Below are 22330 nucleotides of genomic sequence, written 5' to 3' on the forward strand. Positions count from 1 at the left end.
AGCATCGGGCTCCTTGCTCAGTGGGGAGCCTGCTTCTGCCTCTGCCTGCTGCTCCCCCTGCTTGTGCGCGCTCTCTCTCTCTCTCTCATGCTCTCTCTCTCTGACAAATAAATAAAATCTTTAAAAAAATAAAAGAAAGAAAAGAGGGGCGCCTGGGTGGCTCAGTGGTTAAGCCGCTGCCTTCGGCTCAGGTCATGATCTCAGGGTCCTGGGATCGAGTCCCGCATCGGGCTCTCTGCTCAGCAGGGAGCCTGCTTCCTCCTCTCTATCTCTCTCTGCCTGCCTCTCTGCCTACTTGTGATTTCTCTCTGTCAAATAAATAAATAAAATCTTAAAAAAAAAAAAAAAGAAAGGAGAAAGAAAGAAGAGGAGGGGGGAGAGAAGGAAAATAAGTTGATTTAAAAGCTGGAACATCTCAGGATAAGGCCAGGATTCAACCATGTGTATGGACCTCATAGACATTAGATATAAAAGAAAGGGCTGCCTGGGGTGGCTCAGCGGGTTAAGCCTCTGCCTTCGGCTCAGGTCATGATCCCAGGGTCCTGGAATCGAGCCCCACATTGGGCTCCATGCTCTGCGGGGAGCTTGCTTCCTCCTCTCTCTCTTCCTGCCTCTCTGCAGGCAAATAAATAAATAAATAAATAATAAAATCTTTAAAGGAAAAAAAGAGGACATATTATATTATTCCACTTCTAGAAGTTCTAGAACAGATATAATTGATTGTGATAGAAATCAGAATTCCCTAGAAGATAGCGGAGAGAAACCGTCCTATAGCTTTTTTGGGAAAGATTTTGTTTATTTATGGTGCACCTGGGTGGCTCAGTCGGTTAAGCTCTTAGGCATCTGCCTTCAGTTCAGGTCATGATCTCAGGGTCCTGGGATCAAGCCCTGCGTCTGGCTTGCTGCTCAGCACAGAGCCTGCTTCTCCCTCTGCGCCCCTCCCTCTTGCTTTCTCAAATAAATAAGTTTTATGAATTTTATGAGTATTGACACATGTAAAGATTAATTCATCTAGGGGCACCTGGGTGGCTCAGTGGGTTAGACCTCTGCCTTCGGTTCAGATCATGATCTCAGGGTCCCGGGATGGAGCCCCACATCGAGCCCCACACTGAGCTCTCTGCTCAATAGGAGCCTGCTTCTCCCTCTCTGGCTCTCCTTGCTTGTGTTCCCTCTCTCTCTGTGTCTCTCTCTGTCAAATAAATATGATCTTAAAAAAAAGAAAAAAGACCAAAAATTTGTCTATCCACTCTTTATACATCTATCTGTTCCCTTCCTCCCCCAAACCTCCAGTGGTTTCTTCTAACTACGGCATAAAGTCTGGTCTCCTTGGCATTAAAACATTCCACCATCTGCCCCTTGGTCACCTCCCCTTCTAGACTTCTCTCTTTTGCCTCATGCCCTCTCTCCCCGGATCCACCCTCCTGTGCTGCTTCCATGCACCCCTTACCAGTACAGGTTCGCCAATCCATCAAGAGGTTGGCGATCCATGCTTTTTCCTTATGAGACTCCCGCCCACCTTCATGGGATTCATTGCTCCCCCATCTTGCCCTTCGCAGCACTTTTGCTTGCAGCCAAGTAGCATGTAACCTGACCTCCTGCAGATCAGAGCTATTTATATATGTTTCTCTTCCTGTCTAGAATGTCTCACGTGGGTGTAGACAGACCTCAGTCCCTTAGATTGATTGACCAATAAACCCTCCAGAAGTCAGAGACAAGATGAGCGATCAAACCTCTAGCTCAAGCTCTCAACTCGGGTCTGAACATCAGAACCACACCAACTGCATACTGGATATCTTCTCCTTAAAGTAAATGTGCTCAAAACTGAATTTATGGGCGCCTCGGTGGCTCAGTGGGTTAAGCCTCTGCCTTCGGCTCAGGTCATGATCTCAAGGTCCTGGGATCGAGCCCTGCATCGGGCTCTCTGCTCCGCAGGGAGCATGATTCCTCCTCTCTCTCTGCCTGCCTCTCTGCCTACTTGTGATCTCTCTCTCTCTCTGTCAAATAAATAAATAAAATCTAAAAAAAACCCAACAACTGAATTTATTACCTCCTTGTGGCAGAGACAATCAGGCTTACCACGTATTCCCTGTGCTCCCCTATACTTTCCAACGCTCTGTAGTCAGGAGAGGCCACAAGACTGGTTCTGGCCAGTGAAATGTGGATGGAAATGATGCACACAGTATCCAGGCTAGGGTAGTAAAACACACCCCCCCACACTCCCACAGTCCTCTAGTAGCTCTCTCTTCTCCTGCTGTGTAGCTGAGGGCTGAGGACAGGAGTGAAGAAGCCATGCGTTGTAGCTGGTAGAGCCTCTGTCAGCTTGGATCCCTGAGTTGCTGTATGGACTAGAGACTCCCGCTGACCACACGGGACCTGTAGTGTGAGTGAGAAGACAAAAGAAGTCTTTGTTTTGTTAAACCAATGAGATTTTGAAGTTATTAATTACTGTAGCATAACCTACATGATCTTAATAGATTCTCCACCCTCAAATCTGCATATCATCTTTATTCCTTCCATTTGTGAATGGCTTATCATCCACCCAATAATCCCAGCTAGAAACCTAAAGCTGCTTCCTCCATCACTTTCTTCTTCTTCTTCTTTTTAAAGATTTTATTTATTTATTTGACAGAGATCACAAGTAGGCAGAGAGGCAGGCAGAGAGAGAGGAAGGAAAGCAGGCTCCCTGCTGAGCAGAGGTCCCAGGACCTTGAGATCATGACCTGGGCTGAGGGCAGAGGCTTTAATCCACTGAGCCACCCAGGCGCCCCCATCACTTTCTTTTTGATCTGACCAAGAGAGCTTGGGCAAGGCCTCCTCCAACCCCTGCTGGGGCTCAGAATCAGCATCCCACCTGACTTCTCTACCTTTAGACTCCTCTCTTCAGCCATTCTCCACGTTGCCTCCAGAGTTCTTTTTCTAAAACACAGATCTGATCACAATACTCACTGGCTTAAAAACCTCTACTCATTCTTTATTTTCTATAGGATAAAAGCTAAAAACCTGAGGCTGGCACCAAGTACCTTGACTGCCTGATTAAGCCACCTGGCCAGTGCCTTCCCTGCCACCTGGTCCTCTAACATCCAGACACATGGGATGCCCAGTAAGCCCTCAAACATACCGGGCTTTCATGGCCTCTCAGTACCTGCAAATATAGCTCCTACTACCTGGAAATCTCTTCCTTCCCTTGTCTTCCTGGCAAATTCCTCTTCCTTTTTCCAAAATCCAAGCTGAATGACTTCTCTATGGAGCTTTAGTCATATAGCCAGGCAGAATTATTTTCTCTCTCTTCTGTGTTGCTCAGGAACCCTGAACCTTCCTTCTGCTAGCATTTTTCACAAAAATTTTAAGAATCCAGGGGCACTTGAGTGACTCAGTCAGTTAAGCATCTGCTTTGGCTCAGGTCATGATCTCAGGGTCCTGGGATCGAGTCCCACCATCGGGTTCCTTGCTCAGTGGACAGCCTATTTCTCCCTCTCCCTCTGCTGTTCCCCCTGCTTGAGCTCTCGTTCTCTCTTTCTGTCAAATAAATAAATAAACTCTTTAAAAAAAAATGAAAATGAGTAAGTAAAAAAATAAATAAATAAGAATTTAAGCATCCCTTTACAAGTTTGAGCTTCCTACTAGGCTGGGAGCTCTTCAGCCGTAGAAATAGTATCACTCATCTTTGTATTCCAAGGGGCAAAGCAGGCAGACATGTATTGGAAACATGAGTAAATGAATGGATGAAACAAGGAAAGAATTTTCTTCGATCTGTTTCTAACTCACTGAATATACCATTTGGAGCCCAGAATTCCTCAGTACGCAGTGTTTTGGTTAGCTGTTGCTGTTTAAAAAAATTACTTCCAAATTAAATATTTTTAAACAACAAATATTTATCATCTAGCCGTTTCTGTGGGTCATAACGTCAGGCGGAGCTTAGGCGGGCGTTTTTGACTCCCCAAATCTCACGAGGCTGCAGTTAAGCTGCCAGCTGGGGTTGGGGTCTCGGCCAAAGACTTGACTAGAACAGGGTGGGGGGAAGGGAATCTGCCTCTAAACTCACTTACACGGGTGTTGGCAGGCCTGGATCCCTCACCACGCAGGGAGGAGATTACACCAAGAACACCAGGAAGCAGGGATCACTGGGGACCAACTGAGAAGCTGCCTACCACATGTAGTCATGTCATTTTTCCACTTTATTATTTTAAGGATTTTATTTATTTATTTGACAGAAAGAAATCACAAGTAGGCAGAGAGAGAGGAGGAAGCAGGCTCCCTGCTCAGTAAAGAGCAGGGTGCAGGGCTCGGTTCCAGGACCCTGAGATCATGACCTGAGCTGAAGGCAGAGGCTTTAACCCACTGAGCCACCCAGGCACCCCAGGTTAATACCTTTGAAAGCAAAAATCTTGATCCCTGAGATGGTAGCAACAAAAAGCTCACCTAGCTCTGGTGAAAATGAATGAGTGTGTGTGTGTGTGTGTGTGTTTGTGGGGGGGTGGTGGCGGGTGTGCACACACACAAGCATTTGTGCACCCAGAAGTCCTGAGAAGGAGCCAGTCATTTCTGCACATCTATAGTAAAAAGCAGAGATTCAAACCAAGGATTTTGTATGGTGACCGTGAGACAGAAGGCATGTATGGTGGTCCACAAGGAAGGGTATGTTGAGATAGAAGACCGTTCCATTCTGTTTTTCCCTCTAGGTCTAGAGTCAGCAAACTTGGGATCTGGACTTGACTTGGTACAAAGAGACTGTGGGGTCCTAGGGTTATCCATTTAATCCTCCTGGTTCTCCATTTCTTCTAAAGATTTTTTTTTTTTTTTTTTTTGACAGACAGAGATCACAAGTAGGCAGAGAGGCAGGCAGAGGTGGCAGGGGAGGCAGGCTCCCTGCTGAGCAGAGAGCCCGATGCAGGGTTCAATCCCAGGACCCCGAGACCACGACCTGAGCCGAAGGCAGAGGCTTAACCCACTGAGCCACCACGTGTCCCTCTAAAGATGTTATTAATTGATTTTAAGATTTTACTTTCGGGGCACCTGGCTGGCTCAGCTGGTTAAACATCCAACTCTTGATTTTGGCTCAGGTCATGATCTCAGGGTTGTGCCATTGAGCCCTGTATTGGGCTTCATGCTCCTGTGGAGCCTGTTTGGGATTCTCTCTCTCTCCCTCTCCCTCTGTCCTTACCCTCCTCTTAAAAAAAAAAAAAAAAGATTTTACTTTTCAGTAATCTCTACACCCAGTGTGGGGCTCAAACTTACAATAGTGAGACCAAGAGTTACATGCTCCACAGACTGAGCCAGCCAGGCACCCCCGTCATGTAATCTTTTTTTTTTTTTTTAAAAGATTTAATTTTTTTTTAAGATTTTATTTTTTTTTTAAGATTTTTTTTTCCCGTCATGTAATCTTTTTTTTTTTTTAAAGATTATTTATTTATTTATTTGACAGAGAGAGATCACAAGTAGGCAGAGAAGCAGGCAGAGAGAGAGAGAGGAGGAAGCAGGCTCCCTGCTGAGCAGAGAGCCCGATGCGGGACTCGATCCCAGGACCCTGAGATCATGACCTGAGCCGAAGGCAGCGGCTTAACCCACTGAGCCACCCAGGCGCCCCTCCGTCATGTAATCTTTAAGAGCCTTTTAATCTCTATTATTCTGCTCTCTAAGGGAGGGGGTTAATAACATGGGCTCCAGTGTCAGACAACCTGGGTTCAGGTTCTAGGTGATCACAGTTACAGGCTGTTAACTTGAAGAGGTTACGTGACTGCTTTGGTTTCTGCAACCCATTTTTTTTTTAAAGATTTTATTTATTTAGGGGCGCCTGGGTGGCTCAGTGGGTTAAAGCCTCTGCCTCTGGCTCAGGTCATGATCCCAGGGTCCTGGGATCGAGCCCCACATCGGGCTCTCTGCTCAGCGGGGAGCTTCCTTTCTCTCTCTCTCTGCCTGCCTCCCTGCCTGCTTGTGATCTCTGTCACATAAATAAATAAAATCTTTTAAAAAAAAGATTTTTTAAAAATATTTTATTTATTTATTTGACAGACAGAGATTACAAGTAGGCAGAGAGGCAGGCAGAGAGAGGAGGAAGCAGGCTCCCTGCTGAGCAGAGAGCCCGACGTGGGGCTCGATCCCAAGACCCTGGGATCATGACCTGAGCCGAAGGCAGAGGCTTTAACCCACTGAGCCACACAGGTGCCCCTAAAAAAAAAGATTTTATTTGTTTATTTGACACAGAGAGATTACAAGTAGGCAGAGAGGCAGACAGAGAGCCGGTGGGAAGCAGACTCTCCACTGAGCCGAGAGCCCAATGCAGGGCTTGATCCCGGAACCCTGAGACCATGACTGAGCCAAAGGCAGAGGCTTAACCCACTAAGCTATCCAGGCACCTCTCTGGAATCCATTCTCAGGAATAAATGAATTAATGCATGTCGGGGCACCTGGGTGGCTCAGCAGGTTAAGCCTCTGCTTTCGGCTCAGGTCATGATGATCGAGTCCCATATAGGGCTCCTTGCTCAGTGGAGAGCCTGCTTTTCACTCTGCCTGGTGACCCCCTGCTTGTGCTCTCTCTCTCAAATAAATAAATAAATAAATAAAATCTTAAAAAAAATTAATGCATGTCAAATACTTAGAACAATTCCAGATACATAGTAAGTACTTAAAGAACTTAGTTACGTCTCAGTAATCTACTGCTGCGCAACAAAGTACACTAAAACCAAGTAGCTTGAAACAATAGCCATTTTATTATATCCCACAATTTATGGGTCAGGAATTTGGGTAAGGCTTGGTTGGGTGGTTCTTCTGTTCCACAGGCATCGTTGAGGATACCTAATGATATTCAGCTGATGGATGGGCTGGTCTGGGTAAAATAAGATAGGTAAAATTAAGATGACTTTACCTATCTGTCTAGTGTGTTAGTGGGGATGGCTGAAAGGCGGGGCTCAGCTAGAACTATTAACCAGAGCACGTACATGGGCCCTCTCTCGCATGGTGGTCTCTGGATAGTCTAACTTCTTATATGCCAGCTCTGTCAGCCTGAGGGTGAGGGTTCCCATGAACAAGGTCGAAACTGCATGGGTTTTCATGACCCAGACTTATCCGTCCCATGACATCACTTCCACCATAGCCAACTAGTCAAAGGTGAGGAGTCAAGGGGAGGAGACATATACTCCGCCTTTCTACAGGAGAGTCAGATAATTTGAAACAAGGTATTATAGCCATCTCACTTTCTGCCCCCAAGGAAGTTTCCCATATGAATCTTACTGGGATGTTAGTAGACCAATCTATCCTTCTTTCTCTGGCAAGGAATTGGGATTATGTCTCCTGAGACATCAAGGCAACCAGTTCGCACACATATATCCGTCTACACACACCCAGACATAGTTGCACAATCAGATCTGGTACATACGTAGAGCCAACGCTTCTTCCGTCTGTAGCCATGTCTCAGGTCAGGGAGACCCAAAGTCCTGCCCCAGAGTTCTTTACCAGGAAGTTCAAATTCACTGGCCATCCCTGCTCCTGTTGGCACAAAAAGAGGGTGTTGGTAGGGATGGAATCCAGTCATTGATTAGAGAGAGGGCATAGATCCAAAACCCACTAACGTTTGGCTTTCACATGTCCTCTGGTGTGTGTGTGTGTGCCCGCACCCCCTGGTTCTGATTGGTTCAAGTCAGTAAAGAAATGAGATCTGCCGTTGCGAGCAGGCAGGGGTGGCTCAGATGTGTGCTGCATGGCCAAGCCAGCGTGATATTGAAATTTTGCTGGGGCTCAGCCCAAATCCTTACTTAGATCAGCTCTGGCACTCTCCTCCACACTCATCCTATGCTCCAGGCACGTTCTCCTTGCCGTTCCCTGATTATGCCATGTTCTCCCATGGCTTTGCCCGTGGGGTTCCCTTTGCCTAGAAGGCCCTTGTTTTTTTTCTTAAGAACCCCAGTGTTTTCCTTTTGTATCACATGATACAGCCATCATCTGCTCATACGTCCACTTTCATCAAGAACAGAGACCATGCTCTAGTCATCACTGTCTCCCCGTGCCCAGGAGAGAACAGTGGTCAACACTGGTTGAACCAATGGCTGAACCAATAAGATTTAGCAACTATTTCTCCTCCACATCTCTGTGCTGCCCGGCTCCATCCCACGTCCCTGGGCCCCTATGAGAAGGGGCAAAGGTCTCAAAAGCCAGCGTGGAAAGTTTGGGCTGGATTCTCGAGGCCCTAGGGAGACTCTGCAGAGTCTCAGAAAACAGGACAGGACAGAGTGCTGAGCTGTAGGGGTGCGGCCCGCAGACCCAGAGGCACTCACACTCCTAATGGGAAAAGCCAGAGGATCCTGCAAGATTTTTCCAGGGTGGGGGAGGATGTCTTAAAGTTTTCAAGCCTCAGTTGAAATTGTCCATAAACACACCTGGTTCTGTTGGGTTAAGTATTAGGGTCTGTCGGGAATACTCAGACCTGGACCTGAGCCAGCACCTTCCGGGAAGAAGAGGATTCTGGCCGCAGGGGTGGGGGCAGGTGCAGCTGAGAAAAGAGGTCCCCAGGACCAGCTCCTTTCAATCGAATGTGCAAACAAACCCTCCAGGGCATCTTGTTAAAATGCAGCTTCTGATTCAGTAGGTATGAGGTCAGATCCAAGATTCTGCTTTTTTAGCAAGCTCCCAGGTGATGGTACTGGGGGGTGGGCAGGGGAGGGGTGGAGAGGAAGACTGGGCAGAATGCAGATGGACTCACACTTTGAATTAGAAAGACCTAGAAAACTGGCGTTAAGATCCAGACCCTGAGGCTCAGGCCTTAGATGGAGAGGCAGCCATCAGCAATGTTACAAAAATGTTGCGGAGATCATGAGATAATGCAGTATAAAGCCAGCCTGACACTCATTTGATGTACTTGGGAACCTTTACATTCTCTGATTCTCTGACCATGACAGACATCACTAGTGGATTCCAGCACTAGCTTCCATCCAACCGAGAGGATGCCTCAGAATCCATCTTAACACAGTACTCTGGGGAGCCACTACCAATTCATGACAGCTGGCATGAGGAATGACCCCATTTGCTACTTCCGGTATTGTGGTTAAGAGTCTGACTGCTTTCCCTCTTCTCGGACTGGCTAGATGCCCTCTAAACAGCTGTTTCCATGAAATCCGGTGACTTTAATATGCTGTAATTTGAGGTAAAGACGGCACTCATTTCATGGCTCTTGTGAACATTAAATGCTATTATGAAAGTATAGTGCTTAGCACGGCGTCTCGCCCATAGAAAGTACTCAATAAATTATGGCTACCACAAAGGATGAATGGGTGGACTGCATAGTTGGAGGGGATGAGAGGGGAGGGGTGGGAAAGAGGAAGGTGAGGGAGAAAAACCAGAGCTCAGAGTGGGGAAGAAGAGGTTGACAAAGACCGTGCCAACCTCAGGGGGTGGCTGGAAGATTTTAGCTCACTCTGGATGGAACTGAGCCCCCTACCACCACGAAAGCTGTTTGAGGGGAAGGGGTGCCTGGTACTTATCATCTTGGGAGTTCTAAGCTCAGAAAGTCTTGTCAAGGAAAATTGTGAATGACTTGGAAATGGTTAAAATAATGACTCTGGAGGGGGGATTACTGTGTCTCCTGGCAGGTTATGTCTGAGTCTTATTATCATTGAGTTATTTTCCAACTCAGGTGACTGATAATAATGGAAATTATTTTGGGCCATAAGATGTGAATTGTGTCTGGTGAAGACGCAGTTGATATCACCCAGTGAGTATTGCCTAGTTGTCCATGAAGCAAATCTACGTAACGTTCATATATCGAATGCCTCAATATCTTTCCATTCTTCAGAGTCTCTTTGACATCTTACAGATTCCTTCATTAACTGAGGAGTTAAATGAAAATGTTGATGTGTTTATTGTCTGTATTTGTATAAGAGTAATTATTCTTTCTGGTAGAAAAAAAAAATTTTTAACATTCTCCTTAGCAGCGCAGACTGAGCAGGAGGTTTCCAGAAACTTCTGTCCTAGAACTTCTGTCCTAGAAGCAGGTCTCGCATGCTCAAAAAAACAGATCACATATGTCAGGTTTATAAGGGATTACGCACAATTTTATTGCATGCTTTATATTATCCAAATAGATACATCATGATTCCATATTTGAACATAGATATATTCTCAAACACTTATATAGTAAGCTTATTTAAGAAAACATAAAAACTCAGAAATCCCATTAATCCATTCATTGGCTTAAACTAGATGGTCTCCATGTGGGCGGGGACTGAATTTGTGCTTCTCTATAGTTTGGCAAGCTCCTGAGCCATGGTAGGCTTATACTAACTATACACTCAGTACTGAGCCAACACAGTAAATAAGCATTTACTATGTGCCAGCCACTGCTTTAAAGATTTTACTTGAGGGGCGCCTGGGTGGCTCAGTGAGTTAAAGCCTCTGCCTTCGGCTCAGGTCATGATCTCAGGGTCCCGGGATGGGGATGGAGCCCCGCATCGGGCTCTCTGCTCGGCGGGGAGCCTGCTTCCTCCTTTCTCTCTGCCTGCCTCTCTGCCTACTTGTGATCTATCTCTGCCAAAGAAACAAATAAAATCTTAAAAAAAAAAAAAAAAAGATTTTACTTGAATCAGATTGTTTAATCCTCAAACCAGTCTTGAAAGGTAAGTATTATTACTATTCCTATTTACAGATAATGTACAGAGAAGTTAACTTGCCCAAGGTCAACACCTAGCAAGTGGCTAAGGCAGATTCAAGCCCAAGTTGTCTGTCTCCAGAGCCTGTGATCTTGGGCACCCACTATGTGCCAGGCGTATTGCTAGGCTCAGGGATACAGAGATGAAAGACCAAACACGGGCTACCCCTCAAGGAGGTCATAGTCCTGAAAGGAGACGAACAATAATGGTGATGTGCCGGGACCATAGAGAACAGTGTGGCGACAGGATTGGCTAGGGGTACGGTTGTCTGCAGAGGGGCCACTCGACCTCAGGCACATTCTGAGGCAATAAGAGTTACTATCTAGGCTAAGGAAAGGGAAGGACATTTGAGCCACAGGAACAGTACTTGCAAAGTCATGGAGCATGGCGGGTCTGAGAACATCAGAGTTCTGGAGAAGGCACAAAGGAGTGTAGGAATGGACAGTGGGAAGTGAGACTAGAAAGCGAGGAGCCAGATCCAGACCTTGGTAAGCCTTATGTGCTGAGGGAGGGAGGGGGTTGGGACACTCTCTGGAGGCCTTGCAAGACTGTGACCAAAAGACATTCAACCCAGTAGGCAAAAATCCCTTCAAGCCACGTCCCACCCACAGAGTTCCCTGGGAGGCCTAGACCCAGAGGGAAAGGCAGTAGGGGTCAGGGACACACCCAGTGCCACCTGGAAGCAGTGGCTGGGACCCCCCCCCCCCACAATTCCTGCTGCTGTGCCCCAGCCCCCACCAGCACAGCATGGCCACTCTAGGCCCACTCCCTGCTGTCGCATTCCCCCTTGAGGGTGAGGCCAGAGATGAGAATCAGGCGCCCTCCCTTCCTCCATCCCTTCCCTGCCCGCCTTCTGACTCTACCACCCTCAGCAGCTGCAGGGCTTGGCACACCCATGGCCCCCACCGGAGGAAGAACAGGAGACCGGAGCTTCCTGGGGGAGCTGGGACGCTGGGCTGTGCCCTCCCCTCCCAGCGGGCTGAGGCTGGTGATTAGCTGGGTTAATTATATCCAAACCATTTCCGATTGGCACAAGCCCACCCACCCACAGAGCCTGCCCAGAAGGCGTGCAGGCCCAGCCCGGGTCAGGATGCCAGGGCGCCTGCTACCCTGGGAGGGGTCCTGACCCCAGCCGGGACCCAATGGGGAGGGTGGTGGTCCTCCCAGTTCCAAGACCTCCTCCCCTCCCCTCCCCCCAGGCCGCCTCCTCCACACTGGCTAACCCCATCCTCCTTTTTCTCCGGTCCCAACACAAATCCCTTTCCTGCCCCTCCTCCTCCAGGTTTGGAATGAAATCTCGGGGCTCTGAGTTCCGCAGGAGGCCCCTACATAAACACTCTGATTGGGGCTAATTATAAGGGCCAGGTTGGGAGGCTGGAGCCTTCAGAAAGCTTGGCTCTCAAACAAAGGGCCCAGGGCTCAGCCCGCAGCCCAGGCCGGCTCCTCTCCAGGCTTCATTAGGAATCAGGAGGGTCCTGGGCCATAGGCAGTCCTCTCTGAACCCAATCAGTTGTTCCTGGGTTTATTCCACGTCCCAAGTCCCGTCTTGTCCTTTCTCCAGGCATCAGATCCCAGCCCTGATCAGGCAGTCTGGAAGGGCCACAAGCGGGCTGGCTGTGGAGGGCAAAGCCAGGCAAGGCAAGGCCCCGAAGGAGGGGCTCTTGGGCTGTGAGGCTGGGACTGGGGACCGAGGAGGAGGGCGGAGGGGTGGGGGGAGGCGCAGGGGTAGAGGGGAGGCAGAGGGGTGGAGGGGAGGTGCAGGGGAAGCCAGCTGTGACAGCCCTAGCCCTAATTAGCCGGCTTCAAAGCTGGCTGGAGAGAGAGCCCGCCCGTGTGTGTGTCCTGCTCACTCAGGCGGGTAAGACATTTCTGTCCTCATCAGAGGAGAGAGGGAGAGAAAAACATGGCCCAACCACCTCCGAGAGCCTCTGGACTGTGAGCTGGCATCCAGAGTCAGGTGCAAAACCGGGGAGCACAGGAAATCACTCTATTTTGTTAAAACTATCAGCAACAATAGGGTAAAAAGCCCTGAAGAAATGTACATCCTTTGATGCAGATTCTTTTAGGAATTAACCTAAGTAATGGGAAGAGGGCTACAATTTACCGAACTTTAATGTGCTGGCTCTGTACCAGCGCCCATCTAATCCTCACGCAAGCTCCCGGGACCGGTACCGCGGCCTTTTTACTGATGAGGACAGGGACTCCGAGGTCAGGCTCAGAGCGGATACCGTCTCGTGCCCAAGTCTGCACTCACGACCATGATCGGCCTGTGTGTGTCTGTCTTTTGCCTGTTTTTTCCCCGACTCCAAAAATATTACTCATTCCCTCGATAATCTGTTACCTTCCAGAGAGGCAGGGTTGAGGAATAATCTGGGTTGGGGGATGTTCCTGGTTTTATAGACCTGATGGTTTCCTCTCCTCCTGATCCCCCTTTCCATAGTAGAAGTAATTGGACACTTGAGGCGCAGATTCCCCCCAACACCGCCCCCCCACTCCCCACCCCAGGAAAGTTATAAAGGATGCCCATCGAAGAGGTGGAGAGACCCACTCCTCAGGAGGAGGAAATGTCTAAACCAGGAGCTGGAAAGCTAGCTTGGGGATGGGGCAAGGGGCACAGATAGAGAATTCGTTGACCCCCCAAAATTCATGCAAAATTGTGTGTTCACAGGAGTCTGGCCAATTTCTCCCAGGAGAAGCTCTAGATTTTTCAGGTTCTCAGATGGGTCAGTAGCCCAGTTTAAAATCCAACTTGAGGAAAGGAAGGTGAGTGTAGGGAAGGAAGGGACTGTGCTTCCGTGACGGAGATGAACAGAAGCACGATGCCCTAGAGTTGGCAGAATCTGGGCTCGGTTTCCCCAGACATGGGCCCCACAGCACCCTGGGACAGCATCTCTCCGCTTTTGGAATCCAGCCCAGATCTAGGGCTCCAACACCCTAGAATCCAGAAGTCACCAGCTCCAGAGCCTAGTGATCCTTGCTGTTGGCGGATGTTTAGAAGAATTTTGTCGTGGAAAACCTGAGGGTCCTCTTCTGGGACTGGTTCTTAAAGAACACAGAGTTTGCAACGAATGGAACCATTTTCAGGAGGAGAGTTAGGGGTGGGGGGTGGAAAAGCCAAAGTCTGATCAAGGGAGGAGGGAGGAGTCTGGAGGAAAAAAATGCCCTAAGCCTAGAACCTAGACAACCAGCTTCTCCTTTGTGGTCTGGGGGTTGGACGGGAGAACAGGTAGGAAGCCTTGTGAGACCAAAGGCTGGTCTCAGGTGCAAGGCTTTCCTTTGGGCTGTAGACCTTCCACCAAAGCCTCCCTTAGCCCCTTTGGGACTACCCATAGGGTGACCAAGAAATCTGCAAAAGTAGACTCCCAAGCCCAGGTGTTTATCATAAGGGCATAGAGACCCCTCTCCAGGTGGGGCAGAGCTCAGACAGTTTGCCTCTGGGTCTCTGTTCCAGGCTCAGACTCTCCGAAATTTCCTGCACTTTGGGCTAACACTTCCCTCCTCTGAGAGCTGGTTCCTTAAAGCAGGGACAACAGCCAGGCAGGAGTTCCCCCACTACTTTCTATCAGGTAATTAGCCCTTTGCCCCCCACCCACATTGGGGAAGGGGAGGGCATCTAGAACTGTCCTTTCCCAAAGAGGCAATTATCACGTATCTTCTCCCCCCAACACACACCACCAGAAAACTCATTTTTTCCATTTTCTTGGACCCTCTTCCCCTCCACTGGCGGGTGACTTTCAGGGACGGAGGTTAAGAAGGAATAACCATCTTTGCCCAAATTCCCTCCCTCTCACCCCAGCTTAGGGAAGGAAAGATTATTGTGGGCAGTCCACCATGTGCTCCTGCTATCAGCTTAAGAGCCCACTGACAGATGTACCCAAAGCAGGCAGAGCTGGGCTCCTGGGGGCTTCGAGGCAGGAGGAGGGGTGCAGGGCGGGCTCTTCCGCGAAATCTTCAAGAGACCAGCTCTCCCCACCAGGCTCCATCTCCACCACTGGAACCCCTCCCCCCACCCCCAGGCTTTCACCATTCTTTCCCGGAGAGGCACTCACAATTTGTAATTTAACTCTTTCCTCCAGGCCTTGTGGGGTTCCTTTAGAATTTTGCAACAAATGGAGCTACAGGGGAGTGGCTCCCCTGCCTGCTGCTTTGATAGTTGTTATCATCTCATATTAGGACTTGGTACACGCCCTCAGTTGAGAAAAAGCTAGTTTTAACTTATAACGTTGACCCCTCCTCCCCCACACAAATCATTTGGTGGAAGGTTACATATTTTGAGAAGGGGGCTCTGCTGAAATCCCCAGGCTTCATACAATTCCAAACAAAGCCCCACATACGACTTCAATTACCACCAAACATTTCCAGGTCCCCTCCCCCAACATAAACTAACACACACAAACAAATCGAAGTAGGGGTTCTAACTTACTTTCTCCCTTATCCCAAAGAATGCCAACAAAGGGTGGTAAGGCACCCTTTCCCCCATATTTTAGCTAAAAAAAAGCAAGGTCTGGGGCAGGGAACCTCTTCTCTACCCCAACCCCCAACCAAGTAGGTCGGGGGAGAGGGAAAGGGGGGTGTGTGGTTTGGTTAAACTAATAAAATGTTACAACCCTGTTAAATACAATTAAAGGGCTAGATCTCTAGAAGATAATTAAATGTGCTTTATTATGATTATTAGCTTTTAATTTGCACTATTATCAAGAAACAGGAGATGGTGAAAAATTGGGTTCTGTGCCATACTGGTTCCACCCCACCCCTTGGTCTTCAAATCAATCATTTGGAGTTAAAATTCTAAAATATTCCAAATAGTTGAGGGAAATGATGTGTATTGGAAATTGCAATCAATTCTCATACCAGCGGGAAAGACACTTTAAGAAAAGTCTTGCCTTTTATTTTGGGGTTTTAGGGAGAAGATAAGAAACATCTGGTATAAACATTCTATCAATCTTGAGATATAGAATGTCCTGTAAACACCCAACCCCACCCCCACAGTCACAAAGAGACTGCCTAGAGCCTTCTTCCAAAGCAAAGATACCCACTTTTTTTTCGTTTCCCTTTCTGGACAAGTTTGAAAAGAAGTCTTTTGTCAAAGTTAAACTAAAAATCCCACCAGCCTATCCGTCCCCTCCCTTCAACTCAACCCATTTTTATTGCTTTTTTTTTTTTGCGGGGGGCAGGGGAGACCCAACAACAAAAACCCACACATAAAGCACAAACCAACCTGCAAACTTCTTATCTGAATGCCAGAGAAGATGTTCGGTTGGGAAGTGGCAGAGAGCCAACTACAAGGGAAGGGGAAAGACACAAGGGCATCTCAGAACCCCAACATTTGTGAGCTAAGGCTCTCCCTAAAAATGGAGACAGTCAGGATTGGTACTCAAGGTAGTGGCGGAGGTGGGGTGGGGGGGCGGTTTTGTTTCGGAACACATTTCACAAAGCACTACAAAGCACTTTCTGCCCACTCCAAGCGCTTGGGGCAGCAAGCTGAAAAGAAAAGTCAAAGAGAAGAATGATCTTCCAGCCTGCGGGGGGAGGCGGCCATTCCGCACCCCATCTCGCCCTGTCCCCCCATCCCACTCGCGGGGTTAGCCCGATCTCTTTGGGGAATGCTCCAAAGATCGAGTGAAGGAGACAGGACATGTGGGGAGAGACAGGGAATAAAACAAGAAGAACCCAAGTTGGGGAAACACCCAACGACTTCCACAGGCCCAGTGAGAAGGCTCACAGATTTGGCTCTGGGAGTTGAATCTAACCCCCTCCTCCACCTCGTCCCAGAAACACCTCTTCCAGCAGGCCCAGCCCTGCCAAAACACCAAAATATTCGAACCAAAGTAGGGGATGGTGTTTGAAAAGGGCACTGAAGAAAGGAGAGGACCCCCCCAAAGCCCCCTCCCTTCATTCCTCAGCCTCGGGGCCCCTTGGCGCTCCCCCCTTTTTTTCCGTTTTTCTTTTAAATAGAAAATATATAATTAAATTTACAAGACTATTTACAGTTTTAATTACAAACCTGCTGGGGGCATCGAACAGAGTTCTCTTTAAAAAGCAACCTAAAAGAGAAATGGTTTCGATTGTTCTTTATTTAAAAAAATAAAATAAGGAGTCTGTAGGACGCCCCCCACCCCCACCCCCGCAGAGGCAAGGCGCCCCCCCCAACGCCCCGTGCGGGCGCGCGGGCGGGGTGGGGGGGAGAGGCCCGCCTGGGGACACGGCCGCTGGGGCAGCCCCTTACACGGTGGTCTCGCCGTGCCGGCTGTTGGTGAGCCGGGTGTAGAACTTTCTCCACGAGTGCAACGTCTTGCCGGACCAGATCCAAAAGCCCGACGTGATGCCCACGATGAGCGTCATGAGGTATTTGATCATGTAGACGGTGAAGTCGGGCGACATGCGCGGCGTGTAGTGCGCCGGGCACGGGATGGCCAGGCTCTTGCAGTGCTGGCTCACCCACGAGCGCTCCCAGTGCTCTCGAAAGGCCTGCTCGTAGAAGTAGCAGGCGATGACGATGGTGGCGGGCACGGTGTAGAGCACCGAGAAGACGCCGATGCGCACCATCAGCCGCTCCAGCTTCTCCGTCTTGGTGCCGTCGTGCTTCATGATGGTGCGGATGCGAAAGAGGGACACGAAGCCGGCCAGGAGGAAGGACGTGCCGATGAACAGGTACACGAAGAGCGGCGCCAGCACGAAGCCCCGCAGCGGGTCCAGGCTATTGAGGCCCACGAAGCACACGCCGCTCAGCAGGTCGCCGTCAATCTGGCCCATGGCCAGGATCGTGATGGTCTTGACCGCCGGCACGGCCCACGCGGCCAGGTGGAAGTACTGCGAGTTGGCCTCGATGGCCTCGTGGCCCCACTTCATGCCCGCCGCCAGGAACCAAGTGAGCGACAGGATGACCCACCAGATGGAACTGGCCATGCTGAAGAAGTAGAGCATCATGAAGAGAATGGTGCAGCCCTCCTTCTTGGTGCCCTGCACGACCGTGCGGTAGCCGTCCTCGGAAAAGCGCTCGTTGCACACGACGCGCTCCTGGAGCACGAAGCCCGCGATGTAGGCCACCGAAACCATAGTGTAGCAGCCCGACAGAAAGATGATGGGCCGCTCCGGGTAGCGGAAACGCTGCATGTCCACCAGGTAGGTGGTGACGGTGAAGAAGGTGGAGGCGCAGCACAGCACCGACCAGGTGAGGATCCAGAGGCGCGCAAAGCGCGTCTCCTCCTGGGAGAAGAACATGGAGCCGTCGGGCCGCGCGGGCTCGCAAGGCGCCGCGCAGTCGCGCTCGCCCAGGAACTTGTAGCTTAGATAGGACGGCACCTTGAGAACGCGCGGGCAGTGGAACGGGTGCTCCAGCGTGGCGTAGCGCGGGGGAGAGCCGCCGCCGCCGCCCGGGCCACCCGGGGTACCCCCGGCCCCCGGCTGCAGGCCCGGCGGAGGTGCGGTGGTGAGCAGCGCCGGCGTGCCGTCCTCGGAGTGGTTCTGGCCCACGCAGATCTGCTCTGCGCCGTGGCGCGGAAAGTGCTCGCAGCGCAGGCGCTCGGGCCACTGGAAGCCGAACTTGTTCATGAGCGCCTCGCAGCCCTGGCGCGCGCGCTCGCAGATGGAGCGGCACGGCGGGATGGCCTGCTCCAGCACGGTGCACACGGGCGCGTACATGGAGCACAAGAAGAAGCGCAGTTCGGGGGAGCACTGCACCTTCACCAACGGGTAGAATTGGTGCACCTCCAGGCCCGCGTCCTCCTGGTTCGTGTGGCCCAGAAGGTTGGGCATGATGGTCTGGTTGTAGGCGATGTCCGTGCACAGCGGGATGGAGATGGGTTGGCAAAAGCCGTGGTCTGGGATGGAGATGCCCTTCTCCCCGTGGAACTGGGCCGGCCCAGCGGCCGGCAGCAGCAGCAGCGGCAGCAGCAGGCGGGGCAGGGCGCTGCGGGGCCGCATGCTGGCCGCCGCCCCCCACTCGGCTCCCGGGCGCCCCCCCGCCCCCGCCCCAGGCCCGAGACCGCGCGCCTTCCCCGCCGCCGCCTCGCCGCCGCCTCCCGCGCCTCTTTGCAAAGTTTGCTGGCGGCCGCAGAGTTGGGGAGGCCGGGCGGGGGAGGGGGGCGGCGCGCCTGCCGGCTAGCTCGCCGCGGTCCAACTGAGCCGCCCGAGACACCGCGCGCTGCTTGCCCTCTCTCCTCTTCTTTCTCCTCCTCTCGCCTCTCCCCTCCCTTCTCCGCCCAGCGACTCCTTTGTGCGTTCCTCCAGCCCTCACCTCGGCCTCTCCGATCCCAATTAGTCGGTTTCAAGGGGGCCCCCGCCGGCGGCCCCGCCCTCCTCTCAGCCCCCCAAAAAGGGATCCTTGAAACCGCCCCGTCGAGATCTAAGCACCATCCCAAAATGTGCTCTCGGCCAATCAGATTTAAACCCCAGGACCAGCCCCGAGGGCTGGATTGGTCGACCACAACATAATAAGATCAGAAACCAGATGCCAACAAAACTTTCCCCCCCTCTTTTGCTTTTTAAAGAGACAAGCTATTATTATATTAAGGGCTGTTTGCCCAGCACGGGATTTCTCCGGAGTCGCGGCGGCGAGATCCGGAGACACACAAGCCCCAGAATTGCGGCAGACCCAAGCCACTCGGCCCTGGATCACTCTTCTCCTGGGGGCCTAAGGCGCTCTCGCTGGTACGGCTTCTTTAAATCCTTGCCTCCGCCCCTGCTCCTAGCACCCCACCTATTCCAGTCCAGTTTTTCAAATCAAGTGAAAAACCTCAACTTTAAAAAATGTTTCAGAGAGAGAAACACTTTTTTTAAAAAATGAGCGGCTCACAAAGACATTTCTCTCAGCTCCTCCTCAAGGAGTGCAGACAAAAAGTTTCACCTCACCCAGTACGCAGACCCCTAGGAGTTTGCCTCGCCCCTCCCCCTTAAACACACCCTTAAATAACCCTCTGAAAAATGAGAGCCTGTCTCTTTAAGAGGCTCTTAAAGGGGCCTGGACTCCAGGGCGTAATTGCCCCGTAGCGAGCACAAAGGAGCCCATTATGGTTCTTTGTGTTCGGTGGCACCTCAAAGTGAGAAAACTCAGGAACTTAGAGGCCCAGAGCTGGAGGGTTGGGGCGGGGGTGGTAGGGGGAGAGGTGAAGGAGAATGGCCGAGAGCTGCGGCTTCTCCCTCCCCTTCTTCCGAGGCAAATCTTAATTATGCAAAGTAAAGTTTAGTTGCCATAACGGGGAGGTCTTAATCGAAAGTTAATGGTGGGGGGTGGGGGGTGACGGGCAGTTTTGAGTGAAGAGATGACTTTCTTAGGCCGTTGGGGGCATTTTCCTCCTCTCTCCCCACCTCTGCCTCCGTCCCCTAAAAGCTTCCAGATACTGTCTCCTGGAAGAGAGGGGAGTTTTACCCAAACCTTAAGTGATTCCACACCAGAAAGAGGTGGCCTGTGTGGCGAGGGAGAGGCTGGGGGGTTGTGGCGGATTACCTACCCCGTCTCCCCCGTCTCTCACCTGGTTGGGGATGGGTGGTGGCCGCCAGAAGGGTTCCTACTAGTTTAGAACGGTCTTCTATCTTTCCCCTCCTAGGATTTTAAATTTGGGAAAGGGTTTGGGGGCGGGGAGGTTAGGAGGGATTTGCGTGTAAATCTCCAGGGCCTGATACTGGATGATGGATCAATTACCTCTACCGTGTCTTCCAAGGGAAAGGGGGCGGGGGGGGGGGGGGATAACTTAAAAAGAAGAAAGAAAGTTGAGTTTTGAAAACCCTTTACTTCTCAGTACAATAAGTCCTCCCAGCCTGGCGAGGTGTTTCCTGCTCTGATCTAGAAAAGGATTGCTTTGCAAACTAAACAGAAACAACAAAAGAGATTTGAGAGAAAAAGAAGAATGGAATGGGCAGCAGCAGAAAAAAAAAAAAAAAAACTCTAAATGGATACGTATAACAGATCCAGGTTGGACAGGATTTGACACACACCCCCCACCCCCAGTTGAATGATAAGCAGATTTTCAAGTTCTTTACAATGTGAAAATGGTCCTTATTGTATCCTGGAGAATTTTTCTTTTCACTACTTTAGGAAGAAACCTTCCTAAAGCATTCTAAAGTATTCCTAAAGTGCTTTTTGCTCTCCATTCCATTTACAGCTCACCCCCAAATCCACATGGTTAAGGAACAGTCTAGAGTTGTATTCTGGAGGGGCCTGAACCACACCTGAGGGCTCCTCCTTCAGTCTCCCCCTCCCAGTGTATCCCTGTGCTTCTCTAGAGCTGGGACCAAGGCCCTGAGCTGAGCAGGGAAAACAAAAATGAGTAAGACAGGCTCCTACTCTCCACTCAGGAAGCTCACCGTCTGATCGGAAATTGATTGTCAATCTCCAATAGAAATGCCGCATCTTCAATTTCCTTCCGTGACAAACCTGTTTTCCTGCCCTGGGGCCAGTTTTGAGTGACGGTTATCCCTTCCACAACCACCCCCACAAAGGGGGAGCTGGAGGTGGAAAAAAGAAGTCACAGGCCTTCTTTCATTCACGCAGAAAAGTGTTCATTCCTTCAACAGACTTTTCTTGAGTCTTCTCATTTCACACCACTGCGGTAGGTGCTGGGGGGTGGGGGTGGAGGAGGGAGGGGTGCAGAGGAAAATGGCGGCATCCCGGACCGTCAAGAGTTTGTGGTATCCCGGAAGAATAGTCATTCTACTGAGATCCTGCACTTATCTAGCATTTCTTTCTTTCTTCCCTTTTTTTTTTTTTTTTTTTTAAAGATTTTATTTATTTATTTGACAGAGGCAGCGAGAAAGGGTATACAAGAAGGGAGACTGGGAGAGGGAGAAACAGGCTTCCTGCTGAGCAGGGAGCCCAATGCAGGGCTCCATCCCAGGACCCTGGGATCATGACCTGAGCCTGAGCTGAAGGCAGGCGACCAAGGACTAAACCACCCAGGTGTCCCTTATCTAGCATTTCTACATGAAATAAGAAATCACGCCTGGGTGAAATCACCATATTTCTCCCTTACTCTTGCCTTTTCGTGTGAGGATCTGGAATGTGAACAGGACCAGAACCTACATCTTCAGGTTTTCAGGTCTATCCACACACTTTCCACGCCACAAACCCACCTTTCAATGGCAGGAGATCAGTAACTAAAGGAAATGAGCAGATTCTCTCAGTTTAAACACTAGATTATGTCATATTGATAGGTACAACAGTTAATTCTGATTTTTTTTTTTTTTTTAATTAGCTTGAGCACTGACCTGGACCTGATCCCTGACTCGGATAGTCATTTCAGTTCTTTGTACCTTAGGTTTACCATCTGCAAAGTGGGAATGAGCCAGCAGATTTTTAAAATATGAGATTTACACATCCAGAGTAATTTCAGAATGACAGGAATACATTTTACAATCATGAAGAACCTTTCAAAACATGAAGTGACATGAATTAAATATTTATTCGGCAAACATCCTTGGATACAAAGGGTAACTACTACCATTTCTTTTTTTTTTTTTTTTTAAGATTTTATTTATTTATTTAACACAGAGAGAGAGGGATCACAAGTAGGCAGAGAGGCAGGCACAGAGCAGGCGGGAAGCAGGCTCCCCGCTGAGCAGAGAGCCCAATGCAGGTCTCCATGTGGGCCTCCATCCCAGGACCCTGGGATCATGACCTGAGCTGAAGGCAGAGGCTTAACCCACTGAGCCACACAGGTGTCCCACTACTACCATTTCTTGAGCTCCTACTGAACACTGCA

General features: G+C 50.1%; 1 protein-coding gene and 1 long non-coding RNA gene across 2 annotated transcripts; both read right to left on the reverse strand.

Annotated features, from left to right (window-relative positions):
* Positions 1-6688: 6688 nt before the first annotated feature.
* Positions 6689-14756, reverse strand: LOC131816464 (uncharacterized). The gene is made up of 3 exons (XR_009348074.1): positions 14684-14756; positions 7373-7482; positions 6689-6823 (listed from the first exon to the last, which is right to left on the reverse strand). It is a non-coding gene; the product is annotated as an uncharacterized LOC131816464 (long non-coding RNA).
* Positions 14757-15500: 744 nt separating this feature from the next.
* On the reverse strand, positions 15501-18821 carry FZD2 (frizzled class receptor 2). Its single transcript, XM_059149238.1, has one exon. The coding sequence runs from the start codon at positions 18555-18557 to the stop codon at positions 16857-16859; it is 1701 nt and encodes a 566-aa protein (XP_059005221.1). The 5' UTR covers positions 18558-18821; the 3' UTR covers positions 15501-16856.
* Between the last annotated feature and the right edge of the window lie 3509 nt (positions 18822-22330).

Source organism: Mustela lutreola, chromosome 15, assembly GCF_030435805.1.
Source record: "Mustela lutreola isolate mMusLut2 chromosome 15, mMusLut2.pri, whole genome shotgun sequence".
Taxonomy (NCBI): Eukaryota; Metazoa; Chordata; class Mammalia; order Carnivora; family Mustelidae; genus Mustela; species Mustela lutreola.